Here is an 18,701-nt window from a genome sequence, read left to right on the forward strand (position 1 = left end):
TCACCCCTCAATTCTTTATTTTCATGCTCACGCCAAGTCGCATTTGTGGCATAATCCAGACCACATTTATGAAAATCGATAGGTATATACAATTTCAATGAACTATGGGTATATCTATATGTAATTAGAGACACTCTTGGTTGGAGATGAGAGAGGTCAAGGCTATATGGGTACATATTTACAATTGGGATTAAATAAGCCTGGATGTGATATCTTCGTTTGATAGTTTATTTTGACCAATTGATGAGATCGCCCAATGCTGACAAGGGGCCAACATGCCCGATATAAGAGTCCGGTCGAAGTAGGACGTAAGTCGGTTGGCTGAATCCCAAGTCCTTGTGAAGTGTAGCGTCTTTATCGACGTAACCCGACTGGCCATTTGGCTTTTCTCCGAATATTAGATGGACCTTAACGGTGACAGGGCTCTTTTCCATGAATATGGCTTCAGCTCGTTGTAAATCGCCCTCCGAGGCTGCTTCGGTGCCAAAACCGGATAATAGGATGAGATGATAGGATGTAGGATCAGCCAAGTCGAGCAAGTACTTCTGGCCTTCCGGTCCCTCAATCTTGCCATCAAGCATCCTGTCTCCTCCACGAACATTGTTTCCCCTGAGAAGTGGAGCAGTTCCTACGAAACCATAATCACGATATGTAATATCGAACTCGGACATGACTTTGAACATTTCCTGGACGCGGCTCATTTTGCCAAATAGCCAAGGTAAGAGCCAGGGTAAGAGGAGATTTCGGATGAATACAAATATCGGGTTGGTAGAACTCATGAAATTGAACACTCGATCCGTGCTCTTCAGAAGGTTCTGCCCGACGGGGTATCGTTCCCCGTGGTAGCTGTCGAGAAAAGACGCTGGACGTTCCCCGCGAATGACGGCGGCAAGTTTCCACCCGAGGTTGACGGCATCCTGAATTCCGGTGTTCATACCCTGCCCGCCGACCGGGCTGTGGATGTGGGCAGCATCGCCGGCGACGAAAATCCTGCCGTTGCTGTACTTATTAACACCTCGGTGGTGTAAATAGAACCGCGTAAGCCAGACTGGATCGTGCAGCTTCCCTTTCACCGGTACCATCTTGTCGAAGAACTCTTGGAAATCTTCAAGCAGTGGTTCGCCCTCCCTTTTCTTAACGTTGGCTCCTGACGCGAAGACGCGGACCATCCCGTTCTTGAGCGGCAATACGGCCAATACACCTTGGCCGAAACACATTATCGCTTCGCCGTTGGGAGCCTCCCGCTCCCATTCTATGTGCGTGTCCGTGAGTATGAAATGCTGCTGGTAGGATTCCCCGTCGAACGTGAGCCCGGCGGCTTGGCGCACCACACTTCGACTTCCATCGCAACCGACAACGTACTTGGCCCTTATCGTCGTCGTCTCCCCTGTTGTATCCCCGACCTTGCTAAACGTGGCTGTCACACCATCAGCATCCTGAACGACAGTTTTAGCCTCGAGACCTCTCTCAACCTTCCGCCCGTACTTCTTCTCCAGGCATTCATCTAGAAAGTACTCGGTATCTTCCTGCGATATCAATTTCTGGAACGGGAAGGCCGTGTTAGGTAACGCCGCATTGTCTCCGACCTCGATTCTAACTACTTCCTTTCCGTTGACGCAGTATCTAGCACCAGTCGTAGTGAAACCTCTTTCTTGGAGGTCGCGGGCGATACCGTGGCGGCTCAGCAGCTCGAGCGTGCGCGGTTGCACAACTAGAGCACGGCTCTTGTCCGAACGGGCTAGGGCCTTGTCGATGAGGCGGAAGGGGATTTTCTGAGCTGCTAATTCTAGAGCTAACACTACCCCTGTAGGACCTCCGCCAATTATGAGGACGTCGGTGTTCTCCATTTAGGTACGTAAGTTATCTGTTGGTGTATTGAAATCAATATGTAATGATGCTATGAAATCTGGAAGAATTGTTCAAGCTTGAGTCGATTTTGCTAAATCATTTATATGTCCATGGCTGAGAACTAGCAACACCATAACGGTCCACATAAATTGATTACCTCAGACAGCTCAGGCGAAATCTAGTAGGTAGGGCTGGAATATCACTTTCAGCTAGGTGGAGGCCGGAGTCGTCTTTATTGCTCCGCCGATGAAGCGGCATATTCGACCAATCAGATCAAAGGACGAACGATCGGTATCTCGGTCTACCGCCGTCCCCTTGCCGATTTTGCTGCAGGTAGCTTACTTCCGATCTTAGCCGGAGAAAATCATAGCCCGCGATGTATGAGTCAGCGGTTGCACCCGTGCCGAATTCGTGAATTATTTTTGGATGCTTGATTCGTAAGGTTAGACGGGCACTGCAGCATGCTAAGTTAGATTGATCGATCGCATGACTAGAGTGACCGAGAGTGACATTGACGTCCATCCGCGGAAATGAGAGATGTCGGGTTTCTATGCAAACGCGAGTCAATCAATCGGTGAGCGCCGTCCCGATTGTTGTATTCTCTTCGAATTGAAAAATAGTTCACCTGCTAATTCACCGAGAACTGCTTTTCTAGTTATAATCTCGGAAGAACATATGGCAACGTGATATGTAAAAAAAGCTGTAGCATGGTCTTTTTACACGTTTGCATGTATTTATGAAAGATATCTTAGTCAAATTAAGCTTAACATGAGCAATAGCAATTTCCAATCGGAGCTCCGGTTATTGAACTTTGTGGCTGACGGCTTCCGTAACCGTGGCCGGCTGTGTCACCCGAGCCCGGAGCTCCGGTCTGTGGAAGCAGCTTTAGACTAACCTAAAATGAACAACGGACTTATGTGCCAAAATAGGGGACTTCAACTCACCATACAATCTACGAAGTTCTACATACCTACCTAGTCATACTAGTTCTAGAAGAAATAGATTCTAGTGAGGTGCAATTACGACCAATTTGGCCTTTGCGTAGGTAATGATGAGCCAACAGACAATAAGTGATGGGTAATAGGTGTTCGATTACACCAACAACGAACCCTTTAAATGATCACATAGAGACAACCAAGAATAAGTACATGTGTGCTAAAGTTTGATTCAATTTAGACCTAGCATTGGTCTGAATATCACGAAATGAAGTCATATTCATGAACTTAAAAGGCTAGCTAGGAATATAAGAAACAACACATCAATTCACTTCCTAATCATCCTTAATGTCCTAGTCACCCTACGTTGCTCTTAGGGCTAATTTTAATACTGGCACTGATGAGGCTGCCGCCGCACCCCCCTTGCTTCTTACCACAGATGTGGTCTCATTTTCCGTTCACGTAACCTAACCGCGGCCATTAACGTCATCACACCTCTGCAAGAACGTGGCCTAGCAGCATCACCAGTACAGCTCGATATCACAAATGAGGATTCAGGAGGACCAAGGTCAATTCAACGTCCTAGTTAACAACACTGCCATTCTCCTCGACCTAGGCCCGAGCAATGCACATCTTACGGTGCGATAGCGCTTCGAGAAGACCTCCGTTTCGAACGCCTTTGGATATCTGGGAATCGCTGAGACTGGCCTACCTCTTCTATGGAAAATGCCGCAGATGGCGGTGTTCCGCGCATCGTGTGTTTCCTTGAGGATCGGGAAGGATCAGGTCCCTAGCCAACGCAGAACCTCAATTCTGCGTTCTACGGAAACGATTTCGGCTTGAATGGCCGTAGCAAGGCGGCATCGAACATCCTCGCTCTGAATTACGTAGTATGCGACAAGGTTAGACAACATGGGAGGATCGATGTTGATACGAGACTCAGCAAGTACTAAAGACACTACCCTGAAATCGGCGCGGAGAGCATCATGCAAATGGCTACACTAGGAACAGGGGACCGACTAAAACAATCTTTGATAGAAATATTCAAGCATGGCTAATCTATTACAAGATAACTTTTATCTCTACTAGAGGAAAAAGTCCATTATGCCAATTTAAGCCAAAGTACGGTACCTAACCGGATTTCGGGATATCTTGATTTTGTCCCGTAAATTTAGCCCGAACTTTGGGGGGAACCACGATCTAAACATACTCATCTCTTTTGGCGGAGTGATAATATGGGGAATTATACAGGGAACAACCAGCCCTGAGAATATTATCATCCATGATGGGGCCCCACGGGACTAATCCTTCAAGGTTAGTGTCTGGGAGCGGACTCCTCGCGATGACGGCTTTCTCTCTTCACCCAAGCTATTTACCCGCCGATCCAAGCCTATGTAGGATAGTTCCCGGTCAACCCCACTGGAGAACCATGCTCCTCGGTGGTATTTCAATTGCAGAAAAAACGTGCCGATGCAACGGTTCGCTGCACACGCAACGCGTCGAACTTGATAATGCCCACCATGACCAAGGGTCGTCCTTCTGGCAAGGTAATACTAATAACTTGACCATGCCCACTCAATGTACTCATGGGATCCTCGATCGTCTAGCACGTTTGCCCAGCTAGCATGTATCGACTTTCTGCGCTTCCCTTCGTGGTTCTCGCGGGCTTGTTAAAGTCTGTCGTGGCTGATTGCACAACCGAGGCTTTCGCCGCCATCCTTAAGGATAACTCCAATGCTACAATCAACTTAGTTCAAGCTATCCCTCAGAACGGCAGCTTCGGTCAAGGTGCGCTCGACCTTCCCTTCCCCACGAATGCGACAAAACTGCCAGCACTCTGTGCCGTTGCCATCAATGTCAAATCCTCCGAAAACTCGTCATATGATTTCGGTCTTTTCCTCCCAGACAAGACCTGGAATGGCCGATTTCTGACTACGGGAAATGGTGGGTTCGGAGGTGGCATAAATTGGCCTGATATGGGTATTTTCTCACAGGTAATTTTTCAAACAAAAGTCTTTGTGAATTTCTGCTAATAGTTGTGACCAGTATGGATTTGCCACGATGTCAACGGACACTGGCCATAACTCTTCGGTTGATGATGGCAGCTGGGGACTTAACGCTCCCGAGAGTTTGATCGACTGGGGCCACCGAGCCATGCATGGGTCCATTGTGCTTGCCAAGGTGAGTCGAATTGCTATTATGGGTTATGAGTAGGGCATTCAGCATGAAGAAATTAGAGCCTTTAAAACTCCAATGAGCGACAATTGCCTTTATTTGACTTGGGTATCATGGAGGTATTACGGTTCCACTTATACGTCTACTTTCAAAGAAACCCAAAAGAAGAAAATTTGACTTCGCTCAGAAATTGCCCTAATAATTGCTATGATCCAAGACCGGTATCTAACATTTGGATATTAGGAGATTATTACAGCATATTACGCAAGCCCGGATGGGATCAAGTATTCTTATTACGCAGGATGCTCGACAGGGGGTCGGCAAGGTCTCAAGGAAGCTCAGTTGTATCCGGACTCTTTCGACGGAATCTCCGTTGGTGCTCCGGCTTGGTGGACTGTTCATCTAGCTGCGAATACTCTGCGTCTAGGTCTTTCTAACCGTCCAGATACTGCCCCTGGCCATATTGACCCTTCGATTTTCACCTCAGTTATTGTTCCAGAGATTACGAAACAATGCGACCCCCAAGACGGCTTAGTCGACGGCATTATTAACGAGCCGTATTCGTGCAATTTCAACTACGAAGCGCTCTTGTGTACACCGACTTCAAACCAAACGGCGTGTCTGACTCCTGCGCAGTTGGATACCCTATTCAAGTTCTACAACCCCTGGATAGATGCCAACCAAACATATGTGTTCCCATCTATGGCAATGGGGGCCGATCCGACTTTCTCTCTAGGAGACGACTTGACTGGTCTTGGATATGGCCTGTTCAGTTGGTGGATTTACAATAATTCCGACTGGGACTACACTAAGTTCACGTATGACGATGTTGTGTTTGCGGATTCCATCAACCCAGGTGGTGCTACCGCCGACCATTTTGACCTCAGCGCGTCATTGGATCATGGAACTAAGATCATGATGTATCATGGGGGAGCCGACGCCTTGATCCCTACCGGAAGCAGTGTTTATTTCTACGATCAGGTGACCCAGGCCCTTATACCAAAAGGCATTAACCCCGACGACTTTTACCGCTTCTTCTTGATTCCCGGCATGAACCACTGTTCCGCGTCGGACAATGCTCCTTGGTACATCGCCAGTGCGAGCCAGACAATCGACGGGGCAACACATTCTGTTCCTGGATACGAGGATGCGGAGCATGATATTATCCTGTCCATGATGAAATGGGTAGAGGAAGGAGAGGCTCCGGAACAGCTCATTGCGACGAAGTTTGTGAATGATAGCGCTCCACTGGGTGTCGAACGCCAGCGGCCGCTTTGCCCGTATCCCAAACAATCAAAGTACATCGCAGGGGACCCGAATGAGCCCACTAGCTGGGAGTGCGCAAGCCTATACTGATCATGAAATGCCCAGTCAGATAGGATAGATAATACCTACGTAATGTATGATCGAAATAATAATTCAGATACCAAACTACCTATATAACGGATCTATGAGAATTCCGATTAACGCGGATCCTGTTAACTCCAAGAATTTAACCATGGAGTGGTTATTCATGCATTGCTCAAGTGCATGTACTCCTTAACTTTCTAGTCTTATAGGAATGCCGCCCAGCGCTCTATCCTGTTTCTAGACTTAAAATCTTTCTCCCTCATCACATAACGGATATCTGATACTACACTTCTTACTGAAGTAAAACGTCCTTTGGTCAGGCAGGTAACCTGCACCAGTAGCTAGTGGTCGGGGCTTTTGCCCAAGTTATCGAAATATGAGATTATCTCGGTGCCGGTTGGTGTACACGAGTTATCCCCGGATTAAAGCGCATGCAGAATGGCGGTCGGTTTATAAAGCGCTCTTCAGCGTGACGAATAAAGCATCAGCATGGGCTAATATCGCCCCATGCCCATCTTCGATCCAACCCTCCGCATGGTACTTCCGTCCCTCGACCTTCAAGATCCTGGCTCGCGCCATAATGGTCGCGCAAGTGGGAACTGGCTTCAGAAACGTCGTGTTAAGATAAGCCGTCATAAATGGTAGGTTCTTCATGGTCCCCCTCTGCTGGTTGGTTGGTATGAGAAGGCCGATGACCTCGTCAAGGATGGCCACGACGATGCCGCCGTGACAGATGCCCGGGTGCCCATTTAAGCCTGAGCCTAGGGTTAAGAACATTTTAAGAGAGTCCACGCGGTCCGTCGGCAATTTGGGTTCCTCGTAGACCTCTAACATGGCTAAGATGGTAGTTTGCGTTTTTAGGGTCTCCGCGTACAGGCTGTCTTCCCCGTTTGACTTCCGCTTGCGGCTAGCCGGAGAGCCGGAGATAACTCTTCGGCCGCGTAGGTGCTTAGCACACCACGGGATAGATGCGAAATGCTCATAGTCGGATGTTGTAATTTGGAAACTAGGCATCTTGATCTTGGACTGTCTTGATGTTGATGGAGGTAAAAACGCCCAGTTGGTTCAATTGTGATGATTTACTTCTGGGCATTAATTTGGGGCTGGTTGGTTACAGGAACAGGAACAGCAGGATTTGATTGGAGGTTGAAGATAGAGTGGCTTGTTTATTCCGCCTAACCCTTGTATTTTTCCGCCCTCACTTCACCTTTCCGGACGCCTCTTGTCTTATCCCTGCATTATTAAGCGCCGAAGGATGGCAGACGATGTTACTCTGACTAGCTATTATGCACGGACCACTCGGATGTTTCCCTCGCTCTACTATCTTACCTAATCACGCCACCCCCTTTTCTAAGTGGTAGCTTTAGACAGCGACTTCACCAACCAAGTCAAATCAAACATTCGCATTCAGTTGACTTCAACCAAATTTGAGCACTTCCCTGCAGTTTCAAAGCCGATTCGACCATTTTTCGTTTTTATATTGATCTGATGACCTAAGCATTTTTGGGTGGGTCGTCCTTTGACCCCTTTGACCCCGGGTATGCCGTACGTACGTAGCTAGCGAATTGAATTGACCAGTGGGTAGGTTGAATGACTGAACTTCCCTATTTTCTTGGGGTCAAACCAAAGAAATCCGCAGAACTGGAAGAAGAAAAACTTCTATCCATCCTCGAAAGTCTTCAAAATCTCCTTATTTGCGACCCTTCGTACTCAGGGGTGGAATCATGCGTCGTGGGGTAGATAAGCCTTCACCTTCGTACAGAAGAACTAACATCTGTGCCGCAGACGCTCTGTCGTCCGGATGCTTCTCTGCCATCGCGCCATATGGCATAAGTTGGGATTTAATAGCACTTGAAGCAATAGCAAAACACTGCGTGAACCTCAGAGGAAACCTTGACCTCGTCCGGAATCCACCTGCGTTGGTGATCCATACCAAAGTCATGAATAATGACCATATATCAACCTTGTGCGTCTGAGGTTCTTGGATCGCTACATTTTCCGCCTCCGGAGCCATGTAGCCTGGAGTTCCAACGCCGACCTTCACTGCGGTTTCGCCGGTAGAAAAGTCGTGGGCAAGACCAAAGTCTCCAAGTTGGAAGAACGGTTGTTGTTTGGAATCCATCACGTACAGGATATTTGCGGGCTTGATATCGCGGTGGATAACATTCTCTGATGCGAGATAGTCAAGTGCTTCCAGCATTTGCTTGAGGTAGCGGTCGATGAATTCGTAGTCTTTGGCCATGGTAAGCGGCGCGGTGGTGGACAATAGCGAATACAAGCTTCCTTCCTTGAGTCCGAGGAAGATCTCTAATGTTTCTTCCTTGAAGTCGTACTGATAATGGAAGATTTCAAGAATGTTCGGCTATGAATACTAAGTTAGCATGTTCCAAAATGAAAGAAATAAGGTCCCTATTGACATACGTGTCTTAGGCCGTTGTGGACTCTAGCCTCGCGCATCATCTTGAAAGTTATGTCTGATTTCCGATGCTTCACCTTTTTGACCGCCATCAACTCTCCATCCTTATTCTCGCACTTGTATACCTGTCCAAGGGCTCCAGATCCGATTGGTTTCAGTACCGTGTATTTTACTACTTCGTTAGGTTCGAGTTGTAGCCTTGTTGCTAACTTCTGCGTTGCTTGGGCTGAGCTCGCACCTTGCTGAGGGTTGGTGGCCATGGTTGCTGCGATTATTGAAGGTAGGAGAAGGTGTATGTGTGAATATGGAGTTGAAATTGATTGAGAAAATGCGTGTGGATAGAAGAAATAATAAGGTAATGCGAGTGTGGAAAAGTATTTCTAAATAGTCTACCAATGCATCAAATGCCCAAATGTGCATTGCCTGGTCGGGAACCAAACGGTTGTGAGATTGACCAGTGCATAGTATCTTCCTAGATGATCTAGAATATATAAGTCAGGATTATTCGTCTGATTAAGAAGAAGGTTCGTTGCGTATGCGGTGAGTGAAATTGTCGTTCTAGCTCGTATGTCCTCCCTATTCATAGAGATTGAGCCTAGCACTAGCGAAATACTACGACGACGACAACAATAAGTACTCGGTAGTTTCGCATGAAAATTCCGATGATCTCGAGTTACGATATAAGAAACCGCGTACATCACCAGTGAATTGAATAACCAACGGAAGAGCCTGTGACACAAAGGGGTATCTTCCACATCAGGTGGGAAATAGATTATGATCAGTTTATAAACAGAGTAGTTCCTAGCCCAAGTTAATTATGTCGGTAGTCGTCATAATACAAAGGAACTGGAAGACTTTACGGAGCTATAAGTAAGACTATCTTGAGTTGTAACAGACCAAACATATCTACGGAGTTATTGAGACTATAAACTACTTATATATCGTGGAATTACGTGCCGTGGATGTCTTAGAAGCGTGAAATACCTTACGAGGTGTTTCTCGGTAACAATGAGCTGGGCCCTTGCAGAGAGAAAGGAAAGTCTAAGTTCATAGGGTCTTCGGATTGATTCCTGAGGATGAAAAACGTCACAACAGAATTCAACACCGAAATTCAAGGTTTTATCTTGACAGACTGCGACGGTTTCAAAACAGATCAGTACTACCTACGTCGCCTGCCACCTGATGGAGAACTATAGCCAAGTGCCTAGCATTTCGTTACAAGAATTCAGGGGGTTTAACGATGCCATACTTAACACAAATATTCAAAAAGAAACATCGCCAATATAATCATGGCATGCGTATATACAAAATACAAATGGAATCACACAGTAGATACAAGCTAGTTCAATCTAATTAACTCATTCTATTAAGTGTGAAATAAAATGTAAATGCTCTGACGCCTCATGCAAGTGACGATATAAATTTTATCCTATCGCCTATCATCGCATCGCTATCACATGTCAAACTTTTCTGATGTTCTTTCCGTTCTACACTTCACATGAAAAAAGTTGAAGATTTCAAGTTTATGAAAAGAAACAATCCCTTTCAAATTCAATATGAGCTATTTCTTTAGTTGATAAAAGACTAATCTCCAACAAACCAGTAGCGGTACATCGGCGATAGCGCAGGCCCTTTATGACTGTAAGCGTTGAGGTTCTCATAGTGAACTTCAGAGGCATCTAACCAGCTAGAAGTAAGCTTCTGTTTGTGCCAGTGGAGCTCAGGGCTTGCTGGCAGTCCAGTTACTAATCGTGGTGGAGCTGTACCTAGCCTTATGCCAACCAAAACAATATCTTGATTTTTAACTCATTTATCCCAAAAATTTCCGTATCCTTTCCCCCCTTCGCCCTGATAATATGTCCTAAAGTCCAATATTACTAATCCAACTAGTCTCGGTTCTTTCAGTTGTCAAGGCTAGGTAATTGCTTGTTACAACTCCCACATACCTTAATAAGTTCATCGAAGGCTTTTTATCCCTCATCGGTAGGCTTTGTGGTTGACTACGTGATATGTATCACTAAGAATAGAATATATTATGGAAGTCTAAGTATAGAGACGGTAGCAATCATGATAGAGGTAAATTAACATTAATACAGGGTGATTTTGGTGATATATGCATCAAGTGCCCATTTATTAGGAGAGTTGATGACAGCAACCATGGTTACACGGATAGATGTTGCCATTTCTTTAGCAATCAGATTCCATGATAGCACACTGGATATTGACATGGGTAAATACCTACTTATGATGATAAAAGTTGGATTTCGAGAGAAGCACCTGAAGCTACCTGCTATCGTAACGGGGTTTGCGAAAATTTCAACGTTGCATTCCTTGGCGGCTTGGCTCCCGAGGTATCTCTTTCGACGACATTTGATCTCAAGAAAACTGCAAACTTAGGCTTCACCGGTACTCTGTGGTAGTTTTTTTACGAGTTCGCCAAGGCTTCTTACATTTTCATGATTGATAAGGTTGTCATCAGCCGGTGGTGTAGTTAGGGTAACAGTCCTAAGTAACAACCGCAACAGGAAAGCGGTCTACCACGCAGTGATTAAGAAATTACTCTTATCTCTCCTGCATCAAGGCGGGTGACTTTATTAATAAATATCACCGTGGTAATTGGACGATGAGACCCCCTTATTCGGCGAGTGACGGGAATGGTAGCCAAGCGTTCCAAAGGCCGGGAGTTTTTTTTTCTTCAGGTCCAAAGGCAGGCTGATGCACGACACTACTGTGCATCTAGCCAAGATTAGAGCTTACTGCTATCGTTGCTAATCAAGGGTTCTGCCCGCCAAGCTGCCGCGATCTATGCTAGTCTATATCACCGGAGAACAATACCTGCGCACTTACCACCCCGTCCCCGTATGTTCAACATTCGGTACTTGCGCTGATAGGACGAAATAGATTAAATAGGGAAATGATTGTCAGGTGCATCTTACAGGGGCAACTCCAACTTCTCTTTCTAGGTAGTCTGTAGAGCCTCCAAGAACTACTACTGGGCAACCTGCTCTTCCAGGTAGAGCTCCTTGATAGTCGAGACCGTCCATATCCAAACCTTCTAGAAGAAGAGTCAAAGCTGCGCATGTTGGCTATCGTAAGCTGAGCGTACTTTGTAGCTCGACTAACCCTACTATAAAATGCCAAAGAATGATTGGCTAGCCGCGCGTCACGCAGCGAACCTACAGTTTTCGTATCGCGGTATTCTCCATGTATGGGAACGGGCGGCAGATACATGGTAATGCGGATTAGGCAGGTAGCTGAGGTCTAGGTGGCTTCGCGCGGACGTATTCTAATATCAATAGCCTGTCTGAGAGGCGTTATCAACCTCCTTCGTTATGTAAACGACTATAAGAAGTGTCGTCAAGCTCTCAGCTGAAATGATATCTTATGCCCAGAACTCAACAACCTTCTTTCTTGCTTTCTAGTTCCATTTTAGGAGTAGTTTCTTTGTAACTCCGATTCGAGATGTTCTTCAGATCCGTTGCAGCTGCCGCTCTTCTGGCCTCTTCGGCCGCGGCCCACTTTGTGCTCCCACGGGCCGCCGGAAACGCCACCAGACTTTGCGGCACTCCTGATCCGACTCCCGAGCAAATCGCCACCTCGGAAGCTATGCTCAAGAAGGAGCGAGAGTTGCGTGCGAAAGGCGAATTCCGCGCTCTCGCGTCGTTCACTGTGGACACTTACTTCCACGTCGTGGCATCGTCGACGAGCGTTGACGATGGCTACATCACTGTAAATGAATGATCAATGTCTTATTTCCATCACGAACTCACTATTACATAGGCGGACATGATCGCCGACCAGCTGGAGGTGATGAACGCCGATTACGCTCCTCACGGCATCTCATTCAACCTGATTGGCACTGACTACACAGTCAACTCCAACTGGGCGTCAGACGGAGACGAGATTGCAATGAAGCAAGCGCTCCGCAAAGGGTCATACTCAGACCTCAACATATATTTCCTCGGTAACCTTGGAGGGGGTCTGCTCGGGTACGCATCGCCAATCTCGAGATAATTCCATGTATGGTTAGACGCTGACTTCTAGTCCAGGTACTGCTATTTCCCCACAGACGCAGCAGAAGGCTCGCTAGAGTTCTATCAGGATGGATGCACCATCCTTGCTCAGTCCGTGCCGGGTGGTAGCGCCGCTCCATACAACCTAGGTGGCACCGTGGTCCACGAAGTAAATACCTACCCAAACTCGAACTCTGTTCTAGATATCTAACTTATGACGCTTTAGGTCGGTCACTGGATGAATCTTTACCACACCTTCCAAGGTGGCTGCAGAGGCAGCGGAGACTCTGTCGATGACACCCCTGCTCAAGCTTCTGCCTCTTCCGGCTGCCCCGTCGGCAGAGACAGCTGCCCTGGCGGTGGTGTGGACCCAATCCATAACTACATGGATTACTCTGATGAGTATGTCTTCCTTTCTACTAGCTGTCATTAGCTTAACTTCTGTTCATTGATTAACCTAATCTTGCAGTGCTTGCTACGAAGAATTCACCGCCGGCCAGGAGGAGCGCATGTACAGCGCTTGGACTAATTACCGCTCTTAGACGAGAATTTGATGTGGTATGTTGATTGGTTATACTAGAAATTCGATAGCGTCGTAGACCCAGTAAGACAGCTAAGGTCACTTGTAAATGGAATCAACGTCATTCATACCATAATTCCATACCTCAACTTTATATCATGATAGTTGTTTCGAGTGAGTTGCCCGTAATATTCCCGATAGAGTCAGCAAAGGGGAGGGAAGTATTGATTTTGGGCAGATTTTCGGTTTCTGACGTCAATGTAATAGTTCAATAAATTAGACGAGGTGTTATATTAGGTAGTCCTGAGGATAAGGGGTCCTGGTGAACGTAAATAATTTAGGGCTGATGGTGTTAACCTTTTAGCGTCTCCCAAATGATCGGCAGAGTTCGCTAGATTAGAGTCAAATTAAGCTTAACATGAGGTCCCTTGGTATTTTCTGACGTCCGAATTAACTTTTCCTTTCTCCACGCCACGCCGCCACGTTCCGAAGATCTGTGACACCCGAGAACCCGGTAACTCGGACGGGTGGCTTGGTGGCTGAGTGGAAGTACTGAATAGGTACACCCCTTGATCCTTAGAGGCCATCAAGGTAGAGACTTTTGATTCACCACACATTATCCATTGATCCTTGGCGAAAAAACGGCGTGGTCGAGGGCCTTAACTATATTTATGTTAGTCTAAGCAGCTATGACAGGTCTCATAGCCAAGCCACTTTCTTAGAGGCTTGAGTTCCTTAATCCGAATATGCAAATCTGACGATCTCATACCCATCTCGATCCTTGCGTTCTTGTACTATGTAAGACAAACCACGTGGGGATCGACCGGGTGATACCCACATAAAACCATAACTTGCTGCACGGAAGCGGCGCTAGGACGATCACGTACCGTAAATGAAAACTTTTGAGTTGTGATTTATCAATTTCGATTTTCCCTAGTCGAGTCCAGAATGTTGGTCGTAGATCACCAATCTTAGTAACTATCTACCTGTGGTAAATAGGTACCCGGGTATCAACAGACGTTCCATGTAATTGCTCGCAGAAAATATTATCGTTTTATATTTCCTCGCGTTCAGCTGCTCCTAACGCTTAACGTCAAGAGTAGGGGCAGGTGATCGACCGTTTTGTTTGTCTCTGAGAAAGCCAATCATTTACAAGTCCAGCATTCTCCAATCGGATCGTACCCAACACCCCAGTCTGTCAGGAATCTGCAGAATAGTGTCAGGTAACGCAAACGGATCACCTTCATGATGCTCTTCTCACCTGCAATATAAGGAATATCCATGGCAAACAAGTTCTCCCGACTTCTGAAGACATTTTTGTGGGACCGCCGGCATCTTGAACGGTTTACATTCTGAACTAATCTTGTCTACGTCTGTGGGTGATGTGATGGACGAGGCAGGGGTAGCGACAGTGTTGTTCGCTACTATGTTCGAGCCGAGGACTTGTATATAAGTTTCGGCTAACCCTTCGTAATGCTTCAGAGGTCGTGCGGCGATCACGCACGATAATGCTAGGATAGCCAGAATCCTCAGATACATCGCCGCAAACATTCTTCGCTCTTAGGGCCCTCGAATTGCTGTAAGTGGATGGTCTGGTGTATTGTTGGTCATTCGCAGCTTTGAAATCAACCCAATAGTGTAAGCATGCATATTTTTTGGTGGCAGTTATTGATACTTCGCTGGTTATATATACTCGGTCGAGATTGGTGACTAGGCCAGATAATCACTGACATCGTTGAGTCCTCGACATGATTGCCGGCTAAATGCCATGAGTTGATAGAATCATAGGAAAACACCGATACACCGCAAAATTAATAGGTTTTCATATCTAAGTTGCTTGCGATTGGTTACCCACACAGCCGAATCGCCGAATCAACACGTCACGAGAACATTCTACTACCTAGGCGGAGACTACATGCACCCTTTATATCTCGTCGAAGGACAATGTTCATGCCATGGAAATATTCCTTTCACTTTAGAACCCCTTGGCACTGCTTCTAGAAGTTTCCAAGGGGTTGGGTATTGCAGTGCGAAACATCCAAATAACAATTCGTAGGTAGTAGTATACCTATTGACGCAAAGGGATATTCCCCGAGTATACGGCTAGGTCCCAATTCCAGAGTTCATTCATCATTATCATTTCTCTTGATATCCCTTTCCAGTATTATCTATTCCGGGCCCGCCATATAACCGTGTAGATGCCAGTATTCCCTTTATTTTGCCTTCTTTTCCCATTCTATTAAACTGTACCAATGCGTTGAGTCTCTGCGTCGATGAAGCTTGTCGGCCGTCTTCGTTCCGTCATATCTGGCTTGCCAAGCACAAAAACAGACGGATTCTGAATGAACATATGGTCCATATCTTCAAGGGTGCGATTTGATGTCTCTGGGTAGAAGAAGAGGACTATTGGGAAAAAGGCGAAGGCAAAGATAGCAAACACTAACTTCTGTCAGAATTTAGGTACTGCAAGTCAATCTCCACATGGTAACTCACTTAGGAAGAGACGCCATTTTAGATTATCGACGCCTGCTTTGGTGAACTGTGTCACTACAAAGCCAAACAACCAATTCGTTGCCGTTGCAGCTGCGGCACCGCGCGTGCGCCATCCAAGAGAGTTCACCTCAGCGCTGTAGATCCACGGTACACTTGCCCAGCCTATACCAAAAAAGACGTGATAGACGATGAACATCGCAGTCGCCAAGTTACCCATCTACATATTGTGTAAGTATAATCCATGGGCAAGGGGATAGCATAACCTAACTATTTTTCTATTTGAGAAATCAGCATCACTCTGTCGCAGGGCAAGAGCTGCGATCAATTGGCAGGCACCTAGTGCAACCGTGGTGTTCAACATCAACCTGTCACAGGAGTTAGCTGTCATCAACTAATCAAGAAGCTTAGATCTCGTTGTTTCATACTTTCGTCGTCCCAAACGATCAATGAAGAATAAACTTCCAAACGTGGATATGAAGTAGACAGTCGCGCTGACAGCAGCAATAAGTCTGCTCATTTGCTGATCGAAACCGACAATCTCCGTTAGTAGAGTAGGAAGATAAAATCCTAGGAGGCATGTTAGAATCAACTAGGAACGATATGAAGAAGCCTGGTATACCTAGCGCATTGATTCCACTAAACTGCTGCATAAGTTGAGAGCCACATGATAGTAGAAGGCGACGGAAGTTGTGCGTCTTGTCTCGGAAACAGAGGACGTCCAAAATCGGCGTACGGTCTTCTCTCTCGAGGTCAATCGCCACTTTGATTGATTGGAACTCGGCCGTCACGATCCTATCATTGATCGGGATATCCTTTCCAGCTAATTGGGCAAGCACTTCCAAGGCCTTCTGATCCTTACCAGCCAGTAACAGCCACCTTGGTGATTCCGGCACGAGAAGCAGCAGTGGTGCTACGGCGAAGAAAAAGATGACCTGGAAGGCAAGGGGAAATCTCCACTGGAGAGCTCCGCGTTGAGAATACAGGCCGTAGCTGATCCAGTTCGCTAGCGCGAACATCGTCACGTTGGAGCCAGTGCCGATTCCAACAAGTCTGCCACGATAATGTGATTTTACACACTCGGACAAGTAAACGGGGGTTGTGGTCGAAGTCAACCCTATGCCTAGCCCGTTCACTATACGACCAACGAGCATCTGGGGTAGATGGTAAGAGCTGAACTGCAAAACCGCCCCTATCAGGTTCAATGTTAAACCGAAAATGATAGTTTTCCTTCGACCAAGTTTGTCGCCGGAGACGAATGCTATTATGGAACCTAGTGCGGCACCGATCTTTGCGAATTGTGTGTTGTTTAGCTTCAATATTCTTAACTGCATCGCATATTGAAGCAGTAGTAACTGGTGCATTAATACTTACAAAGAAAGTACTAGAGGTAATCCCAGAGATATTGGCATCGCGGGTTTCTGGGAATTGCTCTTTGAAGTTGTCGGAGACGAGAACGCCGGCGAATACCCCCTATTCCCCGCCAAGTTGGTTGGTACCGTATCATTCATGAAACATCAAGTATCAGTGACATACCTGGTCGTAACCAAACCAGCAAGAAGAAACTAAGATACAAAGTTAACACTTGCTTCATCGAGGGAAAGTTGATATACTTACGTGTATCGACGAGGGTGATCATAGCGATCAGCCAACCGCCGTAAATACGGCTCTTGCTTCGAATCATCTTCGATGATATTAAAAATATTAGATAGAATGATTATGAAATTTTTGAATTATAAACTAAGATCATTAAAGTGTATATGGTTATGGAGGGGTTGAGCTCTAAAGCAAGCGTTTCGCTGGGTAGAGCGAAATGATGCTGCCAGGCCTTTTCGAAGAAATGAAGCGATCGTGAGCGAGATAAGTAGACGAATTCGAGCTCCGAAAGCGACTTAGCGTTTCGTTGCCGACGCCGGCTGTATCTCTCGCGAGTCCGGCCTTGGCCTACATCCGGAAGCTACCGTGGATGGTAACGAATAGTAACGCTGCGGCTCTAACCGTGGTCGAAGTTGGGTGGCCCTGTGGAGCTCTCGTCAACTACCTAGATCGGGGACAGCTCCACGATACCACTCATCGTGTCCGCTCATCGGATTCATATGCCCGGTAGGTTGAGCTGCAATTCCTATTCTCGCAAAGAATTTATTATATTAACTTGAGTAACCCAGGAAGGATCTATGGGCGGCGTGGTATTCCCAGATATCGTGACACATAGTATTTGATATGCCACATGAGTTTATTTCCTCAGATTATTTCCTTCGGCATTCTCCACACCGTCTGATTCCCACCTACTTCTAACATACCTACTTAATAAGAGTCTAATGCCACGGACCTGGCTTCGGAACGAGTTTCGGTCGCCTGCTTGATATGCACTGCTTAGTGTAACCATGAAACATAGGGATTGACAGCTCTTGTCCGAAACAGCGAGTTGAACAACTATCTCTCCCCAACTTTTACAGCGGATCATAAAATTTTCACTGATACCTAGGTAGCAATGATGTTCGATTTTCATGTTTTCTGCACTTCTCAACCAACCTTTACCATTACAGTTATCACCACTTCCATGATGCCGCCCTAGTGTCTGACGCAGAGGCCGGACATGTTCGCATATTTAGGTGCCCTACGAAGTTTATTTCCGGCTAGACTCCATTTTCCACCCTAATGTCTTTCTAAACGACCTTCACACCGATAATTGTAGTGCCTATCCAATGGCACAGCTTTTTTAAGCACTATCTACGCCGCATCATGTTATGGTAGCTCCGACGTGGAACTTGGATTTAGCAGATAAATGATATGGCAGCTCCGACGGTTTAATCGCATTGTCTTCCGCTGAATTTGCGCTAAGTTTGACTACATCGATCTAACGACTCCGTAGAGCGGCCCCTGCGCCGCGCGCCCCCCTATTCAGGGGTAAGTGACACTTTATATGCATCAATGCATGATACCATTACAACAAT

The 18,701-nt window shown here is 46.5% G+C and overlaps 7 protein-coding genes across 7 annotated transcripts; 2 read left to right on the forward strand and 5 right to left on the reverse strand.

Annotated features, from left to right (window-relative positions):
* Positions 1-28: 28 nt before the first annotated feature.
* Positions 29-2,024, reverse strand: F4807DRAFT_217040 (FAD binding domain-containing protein). Its single transcript, XM_047994007.1, has one exon. The coding sequence runs from the start codon at positions 1,845-1,847 to the stop codon at positions 228-230; it is 1,620 nt and encodes a 539-aa protein (XP_047851384.1). The 5' UTR covers positions 1,848-2,024; the 3' UTR covers positions 29-227.
* Positions 2,025-4,297: 2,273 nt separating this feature from the next.
* On the forward strand, positions 4,298-6,387 carry F4807DRAFT_437499 (tannase and feruloyl esterase). The gene is made up of 3 exons (XM_047999042.1): positions 4,298-4,777; positions 4,830-4,964; positions 5,202-6,387. Exons 1-3 carry the CDS (start codon positions 4,409-4,411, stop codon positions 6,312-6,314), a joined length of 1,617 nt encoding a protein of 538 aa, XP_047851385.1. The 5' UTR covers positions 4,298-4,408; the 3' UTR covers positions 6,315-6,387.
* On the reverse strand, positions 6,388-7,410 carry F4807DRAFT_437500 (HotDog domain-containing protein). Its single transcript, XM_047999043.1, has one exon. The coding sequence runs from the start codon at positions 7,320-7,322 to the stop codon at positions 6,759-6,761; it is 564 nt and encodes a 187-aa protein (XP_047851386.1). The 5' UTR covers positions 7,323-7,410; the 3' UTR covers positions 6,388-6,758.
* A 281-nt stretch (positions 7,411-7,691) lies between these two features.
* F4807DRAFT_437504 (kinase-like domain-containing protein) lies at positions 7,692-8,724 on the reverse strand. The gene has a single exon (XM_047999044.1). The coding sequence runs from the start codon at positions 8,548-8,550 to the stop codon at positions 7,999-8,001; it is 552 nt and encodes a 183-aa protein (XP_047851387.1). The 5' UTR covers positions 8,551-8,724; the 3' UTR covers positions 7,692-7,998.
* Positions 8,725-12,070: 3,346 nt separating this feature from the next.
* On the forward strand, positions 12,071-13,418 carry F4807DRAFT_217201 (Metalloprotease). The gene is made up of 5 exons (XM_047994009.1): positions 12,071-12,453; positions 12,505-12,713; positions 12,774-12,906; positions 12,964-13,139; positions 13,207-13,418. Exons 1-5 carry the CDS (start codon positions 12,187-12,189, stop codon positions 13,277-13,279), a joined length of 858 nt encoding a protein of 285 aa, XP_047851388.1. The 5' UTR covers positions 12,071-12,186; the 3' UTR covers positions 13,280-13,418.
* Positions 13,419-14,138: 720 nt separating this feature from the next.
* F4807DRAFT_217167 (uncharacterized protein) lies at positions 14,139-15,214 on the reverse strand. Its single transcript, XM_047994008.1, has 2 exons — positions 14,519-15,214; positions 14,139-14,463 (listed from the first exon to the last, which is right to left on the reverse strand). The coding sequence occupies exons 1-2, from the start codon at positions 14,806-14,808 to the stop codon at positions 14,403-14,405; spliced, it is 351 nt and encodes a 116-aa protein (XP_047851389.1). The 5' UTR covers positions 14,809-15,214; the 3' UTR covers positions 14,139-14,402.
* Positions 15,215-15,496: 282 nt separating this feature from the next.
* F4807DRAFT_453207 (putative sugar transporter) lies at positions 15,497-17,431 on the reverse strand (the record flags this gene model as incomplete). The annotated part of the gene is made up of 8 exons (XM_048000426.1): positions 15,497-15,696; positions 15,751-15,967; positions 16,019-16,115; positions 16,176-16,317; positions 16,370-17,036; positions 17,122-17,220; positions 17,284-17,312; positions 17,365-17,431. The coding sequence occupies 8 exons, from the start codon at positions 17,429-17,431 to the stop codon at positions 15,497-15,499; spliced, it is 1,518 nt and encodes a 505-aa protein (XP_047851390.1).
* Positions 17,432-18,701: the final 1,270 nt, after the last annotated feature.

The sequence above is a fragment of the Annulohypoxylon truncatum genome, assembly GCF_022578515.1.
Source record: "Annulohypoxylon truncatum strain CBS 140777 unplaced genomic scaffold F4807scaffold_31, whole genome shotgun sequence".
In the NCBI taxonomy this organism is placed as follows: Eukaryota; Fungi; Ascomycota; class Sordariomycetes; order Xylariales; family Hypoxylaceae; genus Annulohypoxylon; species Annulohypoxylon truncatum.